General features: G+C 36.6%; 1 protein-coding gene across 3 annotated transcripts in view; it reads left to right on the forward strand.

The window, feature by feature from the left end:
- RGS22 (regulator of G protein signaling 22) overlaps positions 1 to 16,795 on the forward strand; it is a 138,814-nt gene that overhangs the window by 96,449 nt on the left and 25,570 nt on the right. For all 3 annotated transcript variants that reach the window (XM_027561443.1, XM_027561442.1, XM_027561441.1), the window contains exons 17-21: positions 924 to 1,096; positions 2,035 to 2,197; positions 7,507 to 7,665; positions 10,519 to 10,587; positions 13,327 to 13,488. In XM_027561443.1, the coding sequence (XP_027417244.1) occupies positions 924 to 1,096; positions 2,035 to 2,197; positions 7,507 to 7,665; positions 10,519 to 10,587; positions 13,327 to 13,488 (726 nt within the window). The remainder of the gene's footprint in view (positions 1 to 923; positions 1,097 to 2,034; positions 2,198 to 7,506; positions 7,666 to 10,518; positions 10,588 to 13,326; positions 13,489 to 16,795) is intronic.

Raw genomic sequence — 16,795 nt, forward strand, 5'->3', positions numbered from 1 at the left:
CACAGACAGTAAAGTTATTTTTTAGGTATATTCATGATTTTGCCTTATACATATAGAAATTCTTTATTTGAAATTCCACTAATTAATATCTGGAAAGGATACATAAAAATTCATGAAGATAGTATATTATAAAGTTATATCTTAAAATTTTTTTAACATATTATTCATAATACGTCTACCTATTAAAATTTTTTAAATATAGGAGTTTATCTCATGGTCTGATGTTTTTCAAAAACAAGTAGGAAAGTGAATTAATTATTCAGCAAGTTACATAGGAAGGATTTCTAAAGAATAAGCCTCGCTAGCTTTTTGCCATGAAGGGCTTATAAACTGTTCATGAAGCATCAGAGGTCTTAAAAATAACTTACAATTGACTGTTCTATGAGGGTGATTACATCTAAAGTATCTTGTATTACTCTATAACTTAAAAAATTTTATAGGTAAAATAATGTTTTATATTCATGATCTATTATTAAGGAAAAGAACCAAGTTACAAAACCACACATAGTTGTATAGTACTATTTCCATATTTAATAAATTATGTTATGTGTAAAAAAAGACCAAATGGATACACATAGAAATGTGGTGGTTATCTCTGGGTGGTGGTACTATGTATGCGGTTTGTTTTCTTTTTATTACAAAAGACATACTACTTCTATACCAACAAAAATAGTAAGATTAATATTTTATAAGCAAGTGTTTACTAAATGTTTACTAATGTTCCTGAAAAGAAGGGAATAGAATGGAAAGGACCAGAACAGAATTTGATGTGTTAGAATCACATTCTAGATTCTTTACCCAGTTCTACCATTGAATTGATAAATGCCATTGGCCTGATAATTAATTTTTATTTGTTTATCTTTAACTTTGGAAAGTAATTTGTTGTATTTAAGAGATTTTTATGAAAAGTATTATTTCACTAGGACACTACTTCTGAAATTGGAACTGGTATTTCACCACTTCCTCATGTCTCTAAAAACACAGAATACTGGAATATGGTTCCTGAAGAATATAGGCATTTTAATTTTAATGAACTGCTTAACAACAAACTGGAGTTTGAACATTTCCGTCAGTTTCTTGAGGCTCATTCTTCAAGGTGAGAAACATAACCATTTTAAAATTTCTCGATTAAAACAATTTTCTAAGCTACTTATTTTTTAAGCTGCTTGTTTTGATTCAACATATGATAAAAATGATCTGATGCTTGGTTTTACCCATTTCTGTAAAAATTAATGAGCATAGTTATCTGAAACGTATATGGTTAACTTTTTGTTGGGAATTGCATTTTGATAATAGCAGCCTCCAGAATGTTATTTTGAGTGGTCAAACAATATTTGTTGATACTTTTAGCACTGGCTAAATTAAAACACCAGTATATGTCATTTTTCCCTATTTTGACTTTTCTTTCTTTTGTGTTTTTCTAGACAAGTGCTCTGATTACTAGTTCTGAGAAGCTTCTCTTTTGTATTTCACTGAGCTATTAAAATTACTGTGCTGCTTTGTGGCTTTTGTTAGTTAATACACAAATGAAGCATTGTAGTTCTGCATAGAATCTTGGTACCTTATGACACATTTATCTAATATAAAGTGAAGTATTCATCATATTTTTCTCTAATAATTTTCTCCCAAGTTAGGAAAAACTGGCTAGACCTGGGAGCCAAATTTCACATACATAGTTTCCCTTTTTTGTGATGATAATTATTCTAAATTTAACATGTTGCCAAATAGACATGCAATAGGTGGGAATTTTTCCATCTTTGAAATTGATAGTACTAGTCCATCATTAATGGAAGAACTCTGAGACCCTACCAGTATGGTGGTAGGTTCTTTCCTGATCCTAGTATTCCTTGTATTCATATATATATTTAGCCAGGACGGGACACAGTATTGTACTCATTAGTTCCATGGTCTAATCAGTTGTGTTAAACTACTCAACACAGCACTTTCTAAGTTCTGTCAGATCAATTACTTGTTTGGTGTTTAACAGAATTGAAAGAAAGAAATAAGATGGGCTGTACTTTGTTTTCATTTTAGCATGGACCTTATGTGCTGGACAGACATTGAACAGTTCCGAAGAATAACTTACAGAGATCGAAAGCAAAGGGAGGCAAAATCTATATATATAAAAAACAAATACCTCAATAAAAAGTATTTCTTTGGGCCCAACAGTCCAGCTTCTGTGTATCAACAGGACCAGGTATTAACATGGAAGCGTATTTTCTACATTTTAAGTATGAAAACTAGTAATTTATTTCTTTTTGCTAACAACCTGAAAGTCATCTTTTTTCTTTTGCTTTTATGACTTATCAGTTAGATACTTCTGATATCTTTTTTTAGGTATTCATAATAATCTACAAATGTCTGCAATGTGGGAGATACTTTAAAACTAAAGTATTATATATTATTAAAACTTTGTTATTTATTAAGGTGATTTATTGAATAAAATTAACTATCATTCATCTACTCACCCATTCATTCAGCAAATATGGGTGCCTGTGAAATGCCAGACACTGTCTAGGTGCCAGGACAAATGGCAAACAAGGTGAACAAATTGCATCTTTGCATCCTTGCATCTTTCAGTGGGTAGAAAAACGGCCACTATTAGCTGTTAAGCCTCATCTCTACCTCTTTTCTGTTCTTCTCTTAACTGATATTGCTCAAAACATAATCAATCTTTGAAAAATCCTGTTTGCCATTGAACTGTCCTCCAAAACTATTTCTGTTGACCAGGAACATAGATTTTCCATTTTGTTGAGCCAAAATCATAAGGCCTTAATCACAACTTATTAATAAGTGTACAAATGTAATGGGATTCAGCAATGGGTTTGAGTGTTCATGTAATTGATACATGAGATATGGCTTAATTTTAATGACTTTGAAATATAAAATTAAGTGTTATAATTTATTTAACTTGAAGTTTGCTAGTACTAGAAGTTTGCTAGATCAAATGTATAGCATTTGATTTCTTTATTTTCATAGTTTAAAACAATGCATACCATATGCATTGTTCATAATTAATTAAGATCCTGCCTTCCCAGGGATCCAACCCAGGTCTCCCATATTGCAGGCAGATTCTTTACCAGCTGAGCCACCAGGAAAGCCCAAGAATACTGGAGTGGGTAGCCTATCCCTTCTCCAGCGGATCTTCCTGACCCAGGAATAACCCAGGGTCTCCTGCATTGCAGGTGGATTCTTTACCAACTGAGCTATCAGGGAAGCCCTATATCATAATGGCATCAGTTCAGTTCAGTTGCTCAGTTGTGTCTGACTCTTTGTGATGCCATGGACTATAGTACTCCAGGCTTCCCTGTCTATCACCAACTCCCGAAGTTTACTCAAACTCATGTCCATTGAGTCGGAGATGGTATCCAAAAATCTCATCCACTGTCATCCCCTTTTCCTCACGCCTTCAATGTTTCCCAGCATCAGGGTCTTTTCCCATGAGTCAGTTCTTCACATAAGGTGGCCAAAATATTGGAATTTCAGCTTCAGCATCAGTCCTTCCAATGAATATTCAGGACTGATTTCCTTTAGGATTGACTGGTTGGATCTCCTTGCAGTCCAAGAGACTCTCAAGAGTCTTCTCCAACACCACAATTAAAAGCATCAGTTCTTCGGCGCTCAGCTTTTCGTTATAGTCCAACTCTTACATCTGTACATGACTACTGGAAAAACCATAGCTTCGACTAGACGGACCTTTGTTGGCAAAGTAATGTCTCTGCTTTTTAATATGCTGTCTAGATTGGTCATAACTTTTCTTCCAAGTAGCAAGTGTCTTTTTATTTCATGGTTGCAGTCACCATCTGCAGTGATTTTGGAGCCCCCCAAAATAAAGTCAGCCACTGTTTCCACTGTTTCCCCATCTATTTGCCATGAAGTGATGGGACCAGATGCCATGATCTTCGTTTTCTGAATGTTGAGCTTTAAGCCAACTTTTTCACTCTCCTCTTTCACTTTCATCAAGAGGCTTTTTAGTTCCTCTTCACTTTCTGCCATAAGGGTGGTGTCATCTGCATATCTGAAGTTATTGATATTTCTTCTGGCAATCTTGATTCCAGCTTGTGCTTCATCCAGCCCAGGGTTTCTCATGATGTATTCTGCATATAAGTTAAATAAGCAGGGTGATGATATACAGGCTTGATGTACTCCTTTCCCACTTTGGAATCAGTCTGTTATTCCATGCCCAGTTCTAACTGTTGCTTCTTGACCTGCATACAGATTTCTCAAGAGGCAGGTCAGGGGGTCTGGTATTCCCATCTCTTTCAGAATTTTCCACAGTCTTTTGTGATCCACACAGTCAAAGGAGTCCAAAATGTAGTACTTGGATGCAATCTCAAAAACCACAGAATGATCTCTATTCGTTTCCAAGGCAAACCATTCAATATCACAGTAATCCAAGTCTATGCCCCAACCAGTAATGCTGAAAAAGCTGAAGTTGAATGGTTCTATGAAGACCTACAAGATCTTCTAGAACTAACACCCAAAAAAGATGTTCTTTTCATTATAGGGGACTGGAATGCAAAAGTAGGAAGTTAATACCTGTCGTAACAGGCAAATTTGGCCTTGGAGTACAGAATGAAGCAGGGCAAAGGCTAATAGAATTTTGCCAAGAGAACACACTGGTCATAGCAAACACCCTTTTCCAACAACACAAGAGAAGACTCTACACATGGACAGCACCAGATGGTCAATACTGAAGTCAGATTGATTATATTCTTTGCAGCCAAAGACGGAGAAGCTCTATATAGTCAGCAAAAACAAGACTGGGAACTGACTGTGGCTCAGATGATGAACTCCTTATTTCCAAATTCAGACTTAAATTGAAGAAGGTAGGGAAAACCACTGGACCATTCAGGTATGACCTAAATCAAATTCCTTACAGTAGAAGTGAGAAATAGATTCAAAGGATTAGATCTGTTAGACAGAGTGCCTAAAGAACTATGGACAGAGGTTTGTAACACTGTACAGGAGGCAGGGATCAAGATCATTCCCAAGAAAAAAATGCCATAAAGCAAAATGGTTGTCTGAGGAGGCCTTACAAATAGCTGTGAGAAGAAGAGAAGCAAAAAGTAAAGGAGAAAAGGAAAGATATACCCATTTGAATGCAGAGTTCCAAAGAATAGCAAAGAGAGATAAGAAAGCCTTCCTCAGTGATCAATGCAAAGAAATAGAGGAAAACAATAGAATGGGAAAGACTAGAGATCCCTTTAAGAAAATTAGAGATACCAAGGGAATATTTCATGCAAAAATGTGCACAATAAAGGACAGAAATGGTATGGACCTAACAGAAGCAGAAAATACTACGAAGAGGTGGCAAGAATACACAGAAGAACTGTACAAAAAAGATCTTCATGACCCAGATAATCATGATGCTGTGATCACTCATCTAGAGCCAGACATCCTGGAATGTGAAGTCAAGTGGGCCTTAGAAAGCATCACTACGAACAAAGCTAGTGGAGATGATGGAATTCCATCGAACTATTTCAAATCCTGAAAGATGATGCTGTGAAAGTGCTGCACTCAATATGCCAGCAAATTTGGAAAACTCAGCAGTGGCCACAGGACTGGAAAAGGTCAGTTTTCATTCCAATCCCAAAGAAAGGCAATGCCAAAGAGTGCTCAAACTACTGCCCAGTTCCACTCATCTCACACGCTAGTAAAGTAATGCTCAAAATTCTCCAAGCCAGGCTTCAGCAATATGTGAACCGTGAACTTCCAGATGTTCAAGCTGGATTTAGAAAAGGCTGAGGAACCAGAGATCAAATTGCCAACATCCGTTGGATCACAGAAAAAGCAAGAGAGTTCCAGAAAAACATCTACTTCTGGCTTTATTGACTATGCCAAAGCCTTTGACTGTGTGGATCACAACCCTAATGGCATACATTTGTTAAGGGAAAAAAAAAATGAATCTCAGATTAATTCAGTAAATTAAAGAAAAATTCAGAGGTATTCACAAGTAGGGCATACCAAGTTTAAAATCTAGATCTTTGAGGGGAAAATAAACAAAAGTTCTTGGGAGTAAGTGAGAGAAGAAATTCTAGAATTAAGCAACCTTAAGAAGAATGTCTTGCCTTTGGTTCCCTGAGATACAAATCTGGGATGTATTAGCAAAAATGGCTGGGAGTATCTCAATAAGCATAAGTATGAAATAAACACTTGGAAAGTGTTTGTTTTCTATTTGGCTTGTGCTGCATTGCATGAGGTTTCATGGTATCTGATGCTACTGTGTGAACCTTCCATAGTAAAACTTGCTGAGAATTAAAAATGCAGTGGAAAAAGTCACCCATTGCTGTCATAGCAAATGGTTGGGCTTATTACAGAAGAGTTTTCCAAATGACCCTTCTTCCTCACCTTTGTCTTTCATTTTATTTGCCTATTTTATACTTAAGGATACCTGTATCACTTTATGCTTTATATAGACCACGCTAGTTCTAATTTTAGTTGTGGCCAGTTTGCAGTTTGATTAGCAAAGTAGTCTTTTATTCTCTTTTCTTCTTATTTTTATACAGAAACCATATTATTGTTTATACTATTTGATAAATATTATTAAAACATGGTGAAGAGAGTTTCTCTTTTTTGTTTTTATATAAAACAATATTATTACTAGGATTTAACCTTATTAATAAAAGGAGAGCTAAGAAGAGATAATTTTTCCAATGAGGAGTCTAATTTTTCTTCCTCTGTGCAAACAACTCACCGATTTTGAGTGATATGTACACAGAAACAGGTAAAAACCACAATGATTTCTAGTAGGAAATGGCCATTAGTATTTTTTAATTTATTAATTTTATGGCCATTAGTATTTTTGAAATCAGTAATTTTGTAGAAGATGTTTTGGCTACAGAGAAATTGTGTCTTATAAAAGGGCTACTGATGCATGTCAGCGACTATTGTCTGTGCAACCTGGCCTTTTTCTGCTTCCTATCATCTCTGTTTTCTTCTTTGAAGTTGTTGGAACAGCCCTACCTTGCTACCACCATCATTCCACTATCTCCAACCCAGTGTTTATTGGTAATATGCACATTTATAATACCTGAGTCGTTTGTCTCTTAATGAAGTAATGCCTTATTTTTCTCAAACAAAAGAAAATGCCTACTCAAAGAAGTCCATTTGAGTAGAATCAGAGCTTCATAGAATATTAGACCTAGAAGAGAACTTAGAAAACTAAAAGACTATAACGGCCTTACTTTACAGTTGAGGAAATTGAAGCCATAGAGAAAAAAAAATGGCCTTGCAATTGTCACACAGGATACAAAGCCCTGTGTCCTATGAAACAAGACTAAATTAGCAAAATCATACTTCTAAAACAACCACCACATAAACCACGATTCTCTGTTTGATATTAGGGGAGTTATCTGTCTTTACTATACACAATAAAGCCAGGAGCTATTTTATAGAAAATGAAAATCATGGGCTCGGCATAGGGTTTTGGGGTGAATGAATAAATTAATGACCATTAGTATTTCTTTGCTTATACAGAAGTTTGTTTCATTTTTTCTTTCTTAGATAATGAATTTAAGTGGTGGCTGGGGAAAGATTCTCCATGAGCAACTTGATGCAGCTGTTCTAATCGAAATTCAGAAGCATGTCCTAAATAGACTAGAAAATGTTTGGTTGCCGTTGTTTCTTGCAAGTGAACAGTTTGCGGCACGTCAAAAGATAAAGGTATATAAGTTAATATAAACTTGGGATAGCAACTGACAGCACCTCTCAAAACATTAAATGTGCGTACCTGTTGACTCAGCTATTGTACTACTGTGGCATAGTGGTTAAGAGCTGAGAGTCACACTTCTCAAGTTTTAATCTCTACACTGCCACATATTAATTGTACAATACTACGTTTTATAAACGTTAGTTTTCTCATTTGGGAAAAAATGGAGTTATTAAGAGTAATAGCTTCATAAGATTGTTATGAAGAGGAAATGATATATGTGTAGTTTCTTAGAATGGTGCCTGGCACACAGCAAACAGCCACATATTGTCTTAATGTAGTTGCTATTTTTTATATTAGTATTGAGTCTTCATATAAATGGACAAGGGTATACAAATGGGAATAATCAAATGAATAATGATAATTCCATACTGTGGAAAACTATGCAGATTTCCATATAAAATGAGATTATAAAAATGAGATTTCTACAAATATTGATGATGAAACATGTTATTTACTGAGTGAAACAAGCAGGATCAGAGCAATCAAACATAGAAGACAATCCCATTATATATGCTTATATCTCTATACATGTCTATGCATTTCTCTCTCCTCTCTATCTCTATTTATGTTTAAAAGCAAAGATCAAAAAAGGATCTACCTCCTGGGAATGGGTATGGGGAGTGAGAAAGATTTTTACTTTGTACAGTAGGGTTTTTGTTGTTGTTGCTTTACTTCGTTTAGTTTGTGTTTTATAAGAAGCAGGTATTGCTTTGATAATTTTAGATGTCATTATCACATCCAAAATCAGGCAAACCTGATCTTTACAAAATGAATACAAGGAGTAAAGAACATGTAATTCTGGAGTTTAGTGTGCAAAGCACATGCTATTAGTATTGACCAGGAAGGATGTTAAAAACCTGCCTTCCATATTTAATTTATCAAACACTTTGAGTCTTACTTATCTGGAAAGATCCTTAGTCTTCTGAGCACTTTAAGTTATGGAAAACACAGTACAGCTGGAAACATGGAACTTACAGTCTAATCAAGGCTATGGGTTTTCCAGTGGTCATGGATGGATGTAAGAGTTGGACTGTGAAGAAAGCTGAGCCAAAGAATTGATGCTTTTGAACTGTGGTGTTGGAGAAGACTCTTGAGAGTCCCATGGACTGCAAGGAGATCCAGCCAGTCCATCTTAAGGGAAATGGGTCCTGGGTATTCATTGGAAGGACTGATGTTGAAGCTGAAACTCCAATACTTTGGCTACCTGATGTGAAGAGCTGACTCATTTGAAAAGACCCCGCTGCTGGGAAAGATTGAGGGCAGGAGGAGAAGGGGACGACAGAGGATGAGATGGCTGGATGGCATCACTGACTCAATGGACATGGGTTTGGGTGGACTCTGGGAGTTGGTGATGGACAGGGAGGCCTGATGTGCTGCGGTTCATGGGGTCACAAAGAGTCAGACATAACTGAGCCACTGAACTGAACTGACAGTACGGGGGAGAAGACCTGACTTGTTTTAAGCAGAAAGTTCATGGAAATAAGCTTTGGGACAATTCAGATTTCCTCATTTCCTTTCTTCAGCAAACTCTAATTGTCTATCCAAAGCCAAGTAAAAAGATATTTGGCTTACTAATCTTGTTTACCATGTTTTCTCACTATGATTATCACAGTAATATTTATTCTAATTTACAGCTCCTTCCTGATTTAGCAATTCTTTGGGTGGCCAACAGCATACACTGATTCTGGCAGCCTTAAGCAAAGACAAAGGGGAAGGGAGATCAAGAATTTGTAATAAAGTTATGCTGGAGCATCTCACACACTCAGGGGAAGAGTTGACACCCAAGCTTTATTTCTAAAGCTGGCCAGGGGCCAGGACAGCCCTGGGAACTCAGCAAAAAGACTTCTCACATCTTTTCTCCACCATGTAGCTACCAAGAGACTCAGCAGCAGTGATTCCAGTCCCTGTCTTTCTATGTCAGCTCCTGGATCTACCTGCTATTGAGGAGAGTTGCCGAGCACAGACTTGGCAAGGGTGGTTCCCCCAAATGGAAAATACTGTGAACAGGCAATAACCTTAAGAATTGTCTACTGTGTTCCCTCCCTGTATTGAGTAACTTTTGTACTTTTTTTTTTTTTAGTCCAGCCTGATTCTTTCTATTACAATTTTTACAGTGTTGTGTTGGTTTTTGCCATACAACAACACAGATCAGCCAGAATTATACATACCTGCCCTCCCTTCCTAGCCTCCCTCCCCTCCTGCCATCCCGTCCCTCCCAGTCATCACAGAGCCCCAGATTCTCACCAGCTATCCATTAGTTGTGGCTGGAGAATAGCACAAAAATCTGGGAAGTCTTAATTATCTTTCCAGCTTCAGTTTCCATGTGACTCAAAGTTGTCTACCTTTGGGGCAGTACACTCAGGTGTCATTATCTCCATTTTGCAGATGAGGAAACTTCAGAGAATTTGAGTGACTTGCCCAAGGACCTGGGCAGGGCTTCCATTTCTAAGTCTTAATCCTCTTTCTCCTGTTTTCTCTCTTATCCACACTGACCTTTAAAAACAAATATTTTTGATTGCGTCAGGTCTTGGTTGTGCCATGCAGAATCTTTTGTTGTAGTATGGGCTCGGTAGTTACAGTAGCATGCAGGGTTAATTGCCCCATGGCATGTGGGATCCTAGTTCCCCAACCAAGGACCAAACCCATGTCCCCTGCATTCAAAGGCGGATTCTTAACCATTGGACCACCCACCAGAGAAGTCCCCCACACTGACCTTTACTGCATTTTTTAAAGCTGTTGAATCAGTGACTTCAACACTGTGGACATTCTGAATAACTGGATAAAATCATTGGTTTTGCTTCTAGGTACAGATAAAAGACATAGCTGAAGAGCTTTTACTACAAAAGCGTGAAAGGAAAATTGGAGTCTGGAAGGCAAGTAGTATTTGTTATATTCTTCCTTTTTTAAGTTCCAACTGTCAAAGTATTTTTCTTCCCCTTCCTATACAAAGATCTTCATTGTAGATAATGCTTTCTAAACCAGCAGATGCTGACACTATTCTTAACTGGCTGAAGGACTCTCAGGTAAAGTGTAATTCTACTAGAGCCCTTAAAGATTTCCTTGACCTGTTCAACTCTGGAAGTGTGTGATTGGATTTTAAATATATATTTTTAGTTATTTTGCTTGTGATGGATTTATTGAGACAGGCTGTTTTTCCAGCATGTGGTAGCTTATTTATTACTGGGAGTAGATTACACAAAAAGAATGAGGAGTATGCAGCGGAATCAGTAACTTAAATTATCTTACATTATCCTCTTCATTTAGAAGTACATTTTAACTTTAAAAGAATTAAGATAACTGTCATTTTGGTGATTATTTAAACCACTATAATATGATACCTTCTTAGAAATTGCCTATTTTTCTTCTTAACAAGAATGATAAACACAGTCTTCTTTTTGAGCCTACAAATTTATTTGTATTCATCCTTCTGTAGGTCTTGATAAAATGTCAAACTAGACCCAGGTGACCTTCTACAATCTAGCAAAGATAAAATCTGTTAGACTACTAGAGGAGTATATGTATCAGTTAGGATGTTTTTTTTCTGTGTTTTCTTCTCAAAAGGAAATAGTCTTATATTTGTCCCTTTTATATATTTTTCAAAATGCTAAATATAATGGGCTTATATTTCATATTATTGTGCATTATATATTATGTTATTTTCTGTTTAGTTAAATTATGGGTTTTAGTTAAATTACTAAGTTTTAGTATCTTAAGAAGCAGGTCTTAAAACATTATTTGTTGAGTGGGTTTTAAATAAACATCCCAGTCTAATACATAGTTGTTCCTATTTATAGGGCTATAATTTTAATATGGACCATCTGGTAAGGGTCTTAACTTTTTGTCCTTGAAACTCCACATGTGGCTCACTAAAATTGTGATAGACATCTATTCACTTTATCTGCGATGAAGGCACCACCATTCATCTCGACTGCCTGGAGCTGCGTTCACTTTGCAGTTTCCACCTCAGCAGTCACCCTCAAAGTCTTTCTCTGTAAAGCCCCTACTCCCCCAGGCAAAATTAGTTACTCCTTCCTTTGTGTTCCCATAGACTTTTTACATAGCTCTCTTAAACACTTTTATCGTTGGTCACATATGATTTGTTTCAAGAAACTTAGCTTACGCATTGTCAGTAACGGATATTTATTATGTATAATGGATATTTGTCATTGATTTTACTATAATTCCTAAGTTCATCCAAAAAATTGCCTTTAGAATGATGCTTCCTGGCATGGTTGTAGGCTAACCTCAGATTTTGGGAACTTCAATAAATTTATCAAATGTAAAAAAATCTATTCAGTAAATTGAATAAAACCTATTATGTTTTTTAATCTGAGAGGGTAAAGAGGGGGTGAATATGTGACCTAAAATGGTCAAGGTAAAAAAAGTAGACATAATAGGAGTTCCCTGGTAGTCTAGCAGTTAAGTATCCACCTGCCAACACAGAGGACTCAGGTTTGATCCCTGGTCCGGAGAGATTACACATTTGTGGGCGACTAACCCCTGTGCCAGGACTGCTGAGCCTGCACACCCTAGAGCCCATGCTCCACAAGAGAAACCACTGCAGTGAGACGCCATCGCACCGTAACTGGAGAGGAGCCCCGCTCACAGCAACTAAGACCCAGCACAGCCAGAAGGAAGTAAAGAAAGAAAAGTATATCAAGAAAAGCAGACATCATATACTTCAAAACTGAGAAGATATAAAATAAGTAATGCCTTTATAAAAGTAATGCCTTTATAGTAAAATAGTATGTCTTTTCTGTTGTGTAAAGTGAATCCTGGGTCAGAGAAAGTTTATCATCAAAAATATGCATTAATAGTTTCATTTCTTCTTGTTATTAATTATTAATAGTAATTTATTATTAAAATAATATAAAGATGCCCCACCTAAAAACTTGGTCTTTTGGGAATTCCCTGGTAGTCCAGTGGTGAGGACTCAGGGCTTTCATGGCTCTGCCCCAGGTTCGATCCCTAGTTAGGAAACTAAGATCCCACAAGCCCACAGCCAGAATCCAAAGCCAAAAACAAAGACAAAAAACCCCCATTATCTTTCTAGGATAGAATTATAGTGAAGCTCCACAGTAAATTTCCTATTTAAATTATAATAGGATTAATTGGTAATTTTTCCTACAATTTTTTAAAAAATATCTTAAATGTTAAACTGCTTTTACTTTTTGAAAGTCAGGAAAATTATATATTAATATATAACATCTAGTATACATAATTATAAAATAATATATAATCATAACATCGTGATTACTTTGTTGTGTTTAAGCACAGAATTCATACTATATACCCAAATGTAGTTTTTCACCATCTCTCAAACTCTAATGATTATTAACATTCTCAGTCCTCTGTAATATAATCATATGTTCTAAGTCATCCAATCATTTCATTTTCTCCCCATCTCTTAAAAAAATGATGCCATAAAAATATAAAGGAGACAAAAGGGAGAAGAAAAGAGAGGGGAATTTGCCAAATTCTCTTTATCCATGCTATAAATTTCAAAAGCCCAAAACAAAGGAGATAGAAGTTGGTAATTTTTAGCCTAATAAATGATTTTATTATTAATTTTTAGAACACAGCTAATTTTATGTATTCTCTGATTTGGACAGCCTGTGGAGAGTAAGTGGATATCTTCGTCTTGTGAAATCATTGCTTTCCGTAAAGCTTTATTGAATCCAGTTACTGCAAGACAATTTCAACGCTTTGTGGCTCTAAAAGGAGATTTATTGGAAAATGGGGTGCTCTTTTGGCAAGAAGTACAAAAATATAAGGTATTGTATTAGAAGCTGGAGAAAACCACCTCTTTTAAAGGAGGAAGTGCATTAACATATCAGATTCCTAACTATATGGACAAGATTTGTATCCTGACTTGATGTCTTCATCAGTTAGTTCAGTTCAGTTCAGTCGTATCCGACTCTTTGCGACCCCATGAATCGCAGCACGCCAGGCCTCCCTGTCCATCACCAACTCCCGGAGTTCACCCAGACTCACGTCCATCGAGTCAGTGATGCCCTCCAGCCATCTCATCCTCTGTTGTCCCCTTCTCCTCCTGCCCCCAATCCCTCCCAGCATCAGAGTCTTTTCCAATGAGTCAACTCTTCACATGAGGTGGCCAAAGTACTGGAGTTTCAGCTTCAGCATCATTCCCTCCAAAGAAATCCCAGGGCTGATCTCCTTCAGAATGGACTGGTTGGATCTCCTTGCAGTCCAAGGGACTCTCAAGAGTCTTCTCCAACACCACAGTTCAAAAGCATCAATTCTTCAGTGCTCAGCTTTCTTCACAGTCCAACTCTCACATCCATACATGACCACAGGAAAAACCATAGCCTTGACTAGATGGACCTTTGTTGGCAAAGTAACGTCTCAATATGTAAATACTGAGGTATTTATTGTCTGTATTAGATATATTTATTATTGTATAGTGAAGAGTAAGAGTTAGCCTTGAAATGATGGTATTAGATTTTTCAGGGTTTCACATATATTATATTCTAATGAGAATCTTCCTGAAAAGTTTTAACTATGTTTTTGCATATTACTTATCTATAAATGTACATTTTTTTCCTGAAGATACTCATATTCAGCACTTTAACCAAGGCTTCTTTACAAAAATTCCTCCTAACCATATTTGCAGCAATAGTGTTCAAAGATAATGGATTACAGAGAAATAAACCATCAGAAATGAAAGAGGCTTCTCTATCAGAATGGCCAAATTCTTAACAAAATAAGTGAAAGAGCAAGCTGTTAGCTATCAAAGCAGTTTATTATCAGGTTTAATTATTTGATGGAATCTCTGCATTGAAGAGAAGGAAAGGACTCTCTAGGTTATATAACCTAGATTTGAAAACAGGAATGTTGTCTCAAAATACATAAGAGTAGACATCCCTGCTCCCAAGGTAAGCAGGCTCATTACCTTGCCATCAGCCTGTTTAATCCCATTTTTATAAAAGTAGGGAGTAAAAATAAAACTGGAATTCAAGACAATAAGGCTTTCAGTTGAACTATGATCTAAGCACGGATTGCAGTGTGTGGTAAGTCGCTTTAGTTGTGTCTGATTCTGTGCAACCCTGTGGACTGTAGCCCACCAGGCTGCTCTGGCCGTGGGATTCTCCAGGCAAGAATACTGGAGTGGGTTGCTATTCCCTTCTCCAGGCAGGGATTATGCGACACTAATACTCTGCATCATGTTTATTCTATATAGTTAGTAGTTGCTCAATACCATTTTGCTTTCAGACTTTCTCCAGCATTCCATGAAACTGTTTTCTACTCTTTTCTGTTATCCACAGTTTTTGTACCTTTCTCAACACACAAATTTCTCCAAGGGAAAAAAAAAAAGTATTTTGAGATATAAGTTCTTTCAAAATCTATCACAAGATAAATAATATTAAAATAATTTTTTTGAAAATTAAAAAGGGGGTAGATTCTGTTTTCCAGAACAGGAAATTATTATGGTCTTTAAGCTAAAATGAATACGAGTAGGTCCAACCCTGTTACGACAAAAGGTAAGGAGATAAGCTGTGCAAAATAAGCATTTAAAAAAAAACAGAGACTCATACATAGTCAACCCTTTGTGACTGTCACTCCTCCAAAGCTGCCCTTGGTCTTCATTTAAATATCTTTTCTGTGGTGTAGAATGGGGGACATGTAATCCTATATAGTTATTAAAAATCATGCTATTGAAGTGAATGTGTTTATTCAGTAAGTATTTACTAAATGCTAGATTGCAGAAATAAAAAAAATGGATATAATATATTGTCTTCCCTCGAGGAGGGGAATCATCCATGAAATATGATGGAATAACGTTGATTATAATCCATATTCTAACTGGTTATAGTTTTGATACAGTGGAGGGGATGATTCAGGGATGGTGGTAGGTCAGGGAGGTCTCAGCAGAAGTGATGATTCTTACAGAGAACTCTACTCAGTCCTCTGTAACGATTTATGTAGGAAAAGAATCTTTAAAAAAAGTGGTTATATGTGTATGTATAACTGATTCACTTTGCTGTACTCCTGAAACTAACATAACATTGTAAATCAACTCTACTCCCAAGAAAAATTTTTCAAAAAAAGAAGTGATGATACTTGAATTAGGTCTTGAGGAAGTTTGCCAGAAAGAAACCTAGCAAGTCTTAACTGAGCTCATTTTTATATGGCTTACTCATACTAAGTGTTTATGTCTGTCAGAGATTATCTTAATGCTTTTCACGTGATACCTACCTTATCCTTTATAAGAATCCTAGGTCAAAGCTGTTAATTCTCACCATTCTACAGATGAAGAAACTAAGGCACAGAAAAGTTAAACTTCTGCGCCTCATACAGCTAACTAAGTAGTAGAGCTGGAATTTGAGCCAAGACATTCTATTGCTAAAGCTTGTGGCCTTAACCACTAAGTTATACTCCCTCCCAGGGACGATTGTAATAATATGCAAAGGGGTGGCTCCTATGATCTTAATCAGAGATAGTTCTGAATTGTGAAAAGCTGGAAAGAACTATGATGTTGAACAGCAGGACATTGCTTACTTTAATTACAATACATCTATGCATGAGAATACTCTGAAGGCATTACAAATTTGCTGTTGGAAGATTAATCAGTGATGGGAAAAATATCTTCATCTTACTGATTTTTTAAAACCTAGCTACTAGAAAGCAGTATGATTTAATATAAAGTGTGTGTGTGTGTGTATATATCCCCAAAGAGAAAAGACTGGAAGGATATATACATCCAGCAAACACTTGCTGAGCATCTACCAAGGGCCAGGCTAAAACCTGTGGTCAAGCCTTTCCTCTCAGGGCTTGCAGTGTTAGAGGAGGGACAGACAAGTGACGGAGCGGGTGGTTAAGCGAGTGTGAGCAGCGCAACGGCTGGGAGACGCACGGGTGCAGTGAAGTCCCTGAGCTGGCCACCACCTAGACCGAGGCAGACACGGAACGTTTATTAGAGGACAGTACAGTTGACCCTTGAACAGCAAGGGTTTGAACTGCGAGGTCCACTTATATCTGAGTTTTTTTCAACAAATTCAGACTACAGTACTTCACAGTCCACTGTTGTTTGAATCCACAGGTGTGGAAACACAGATACAG

The sequence above is a fragment of the Bos indicus x Bos taurus genome, chromosome 14 (assembly GCF_003369695.1).
Source record: "Bos indicus x Bos taurus breed Angus x Brahman F1 hybrid chromosome 14, Bos_hybrid_MaternalHap_v2.0, whole genome shotgun sequence".
In the NCBI taxonomy this organism is placed as follows: Eukaryota; Metazoa; Chordata; class Mammalia; order Artiodactyla; family Bovidae; genus Bos; species Bos indicus x Bos taurus.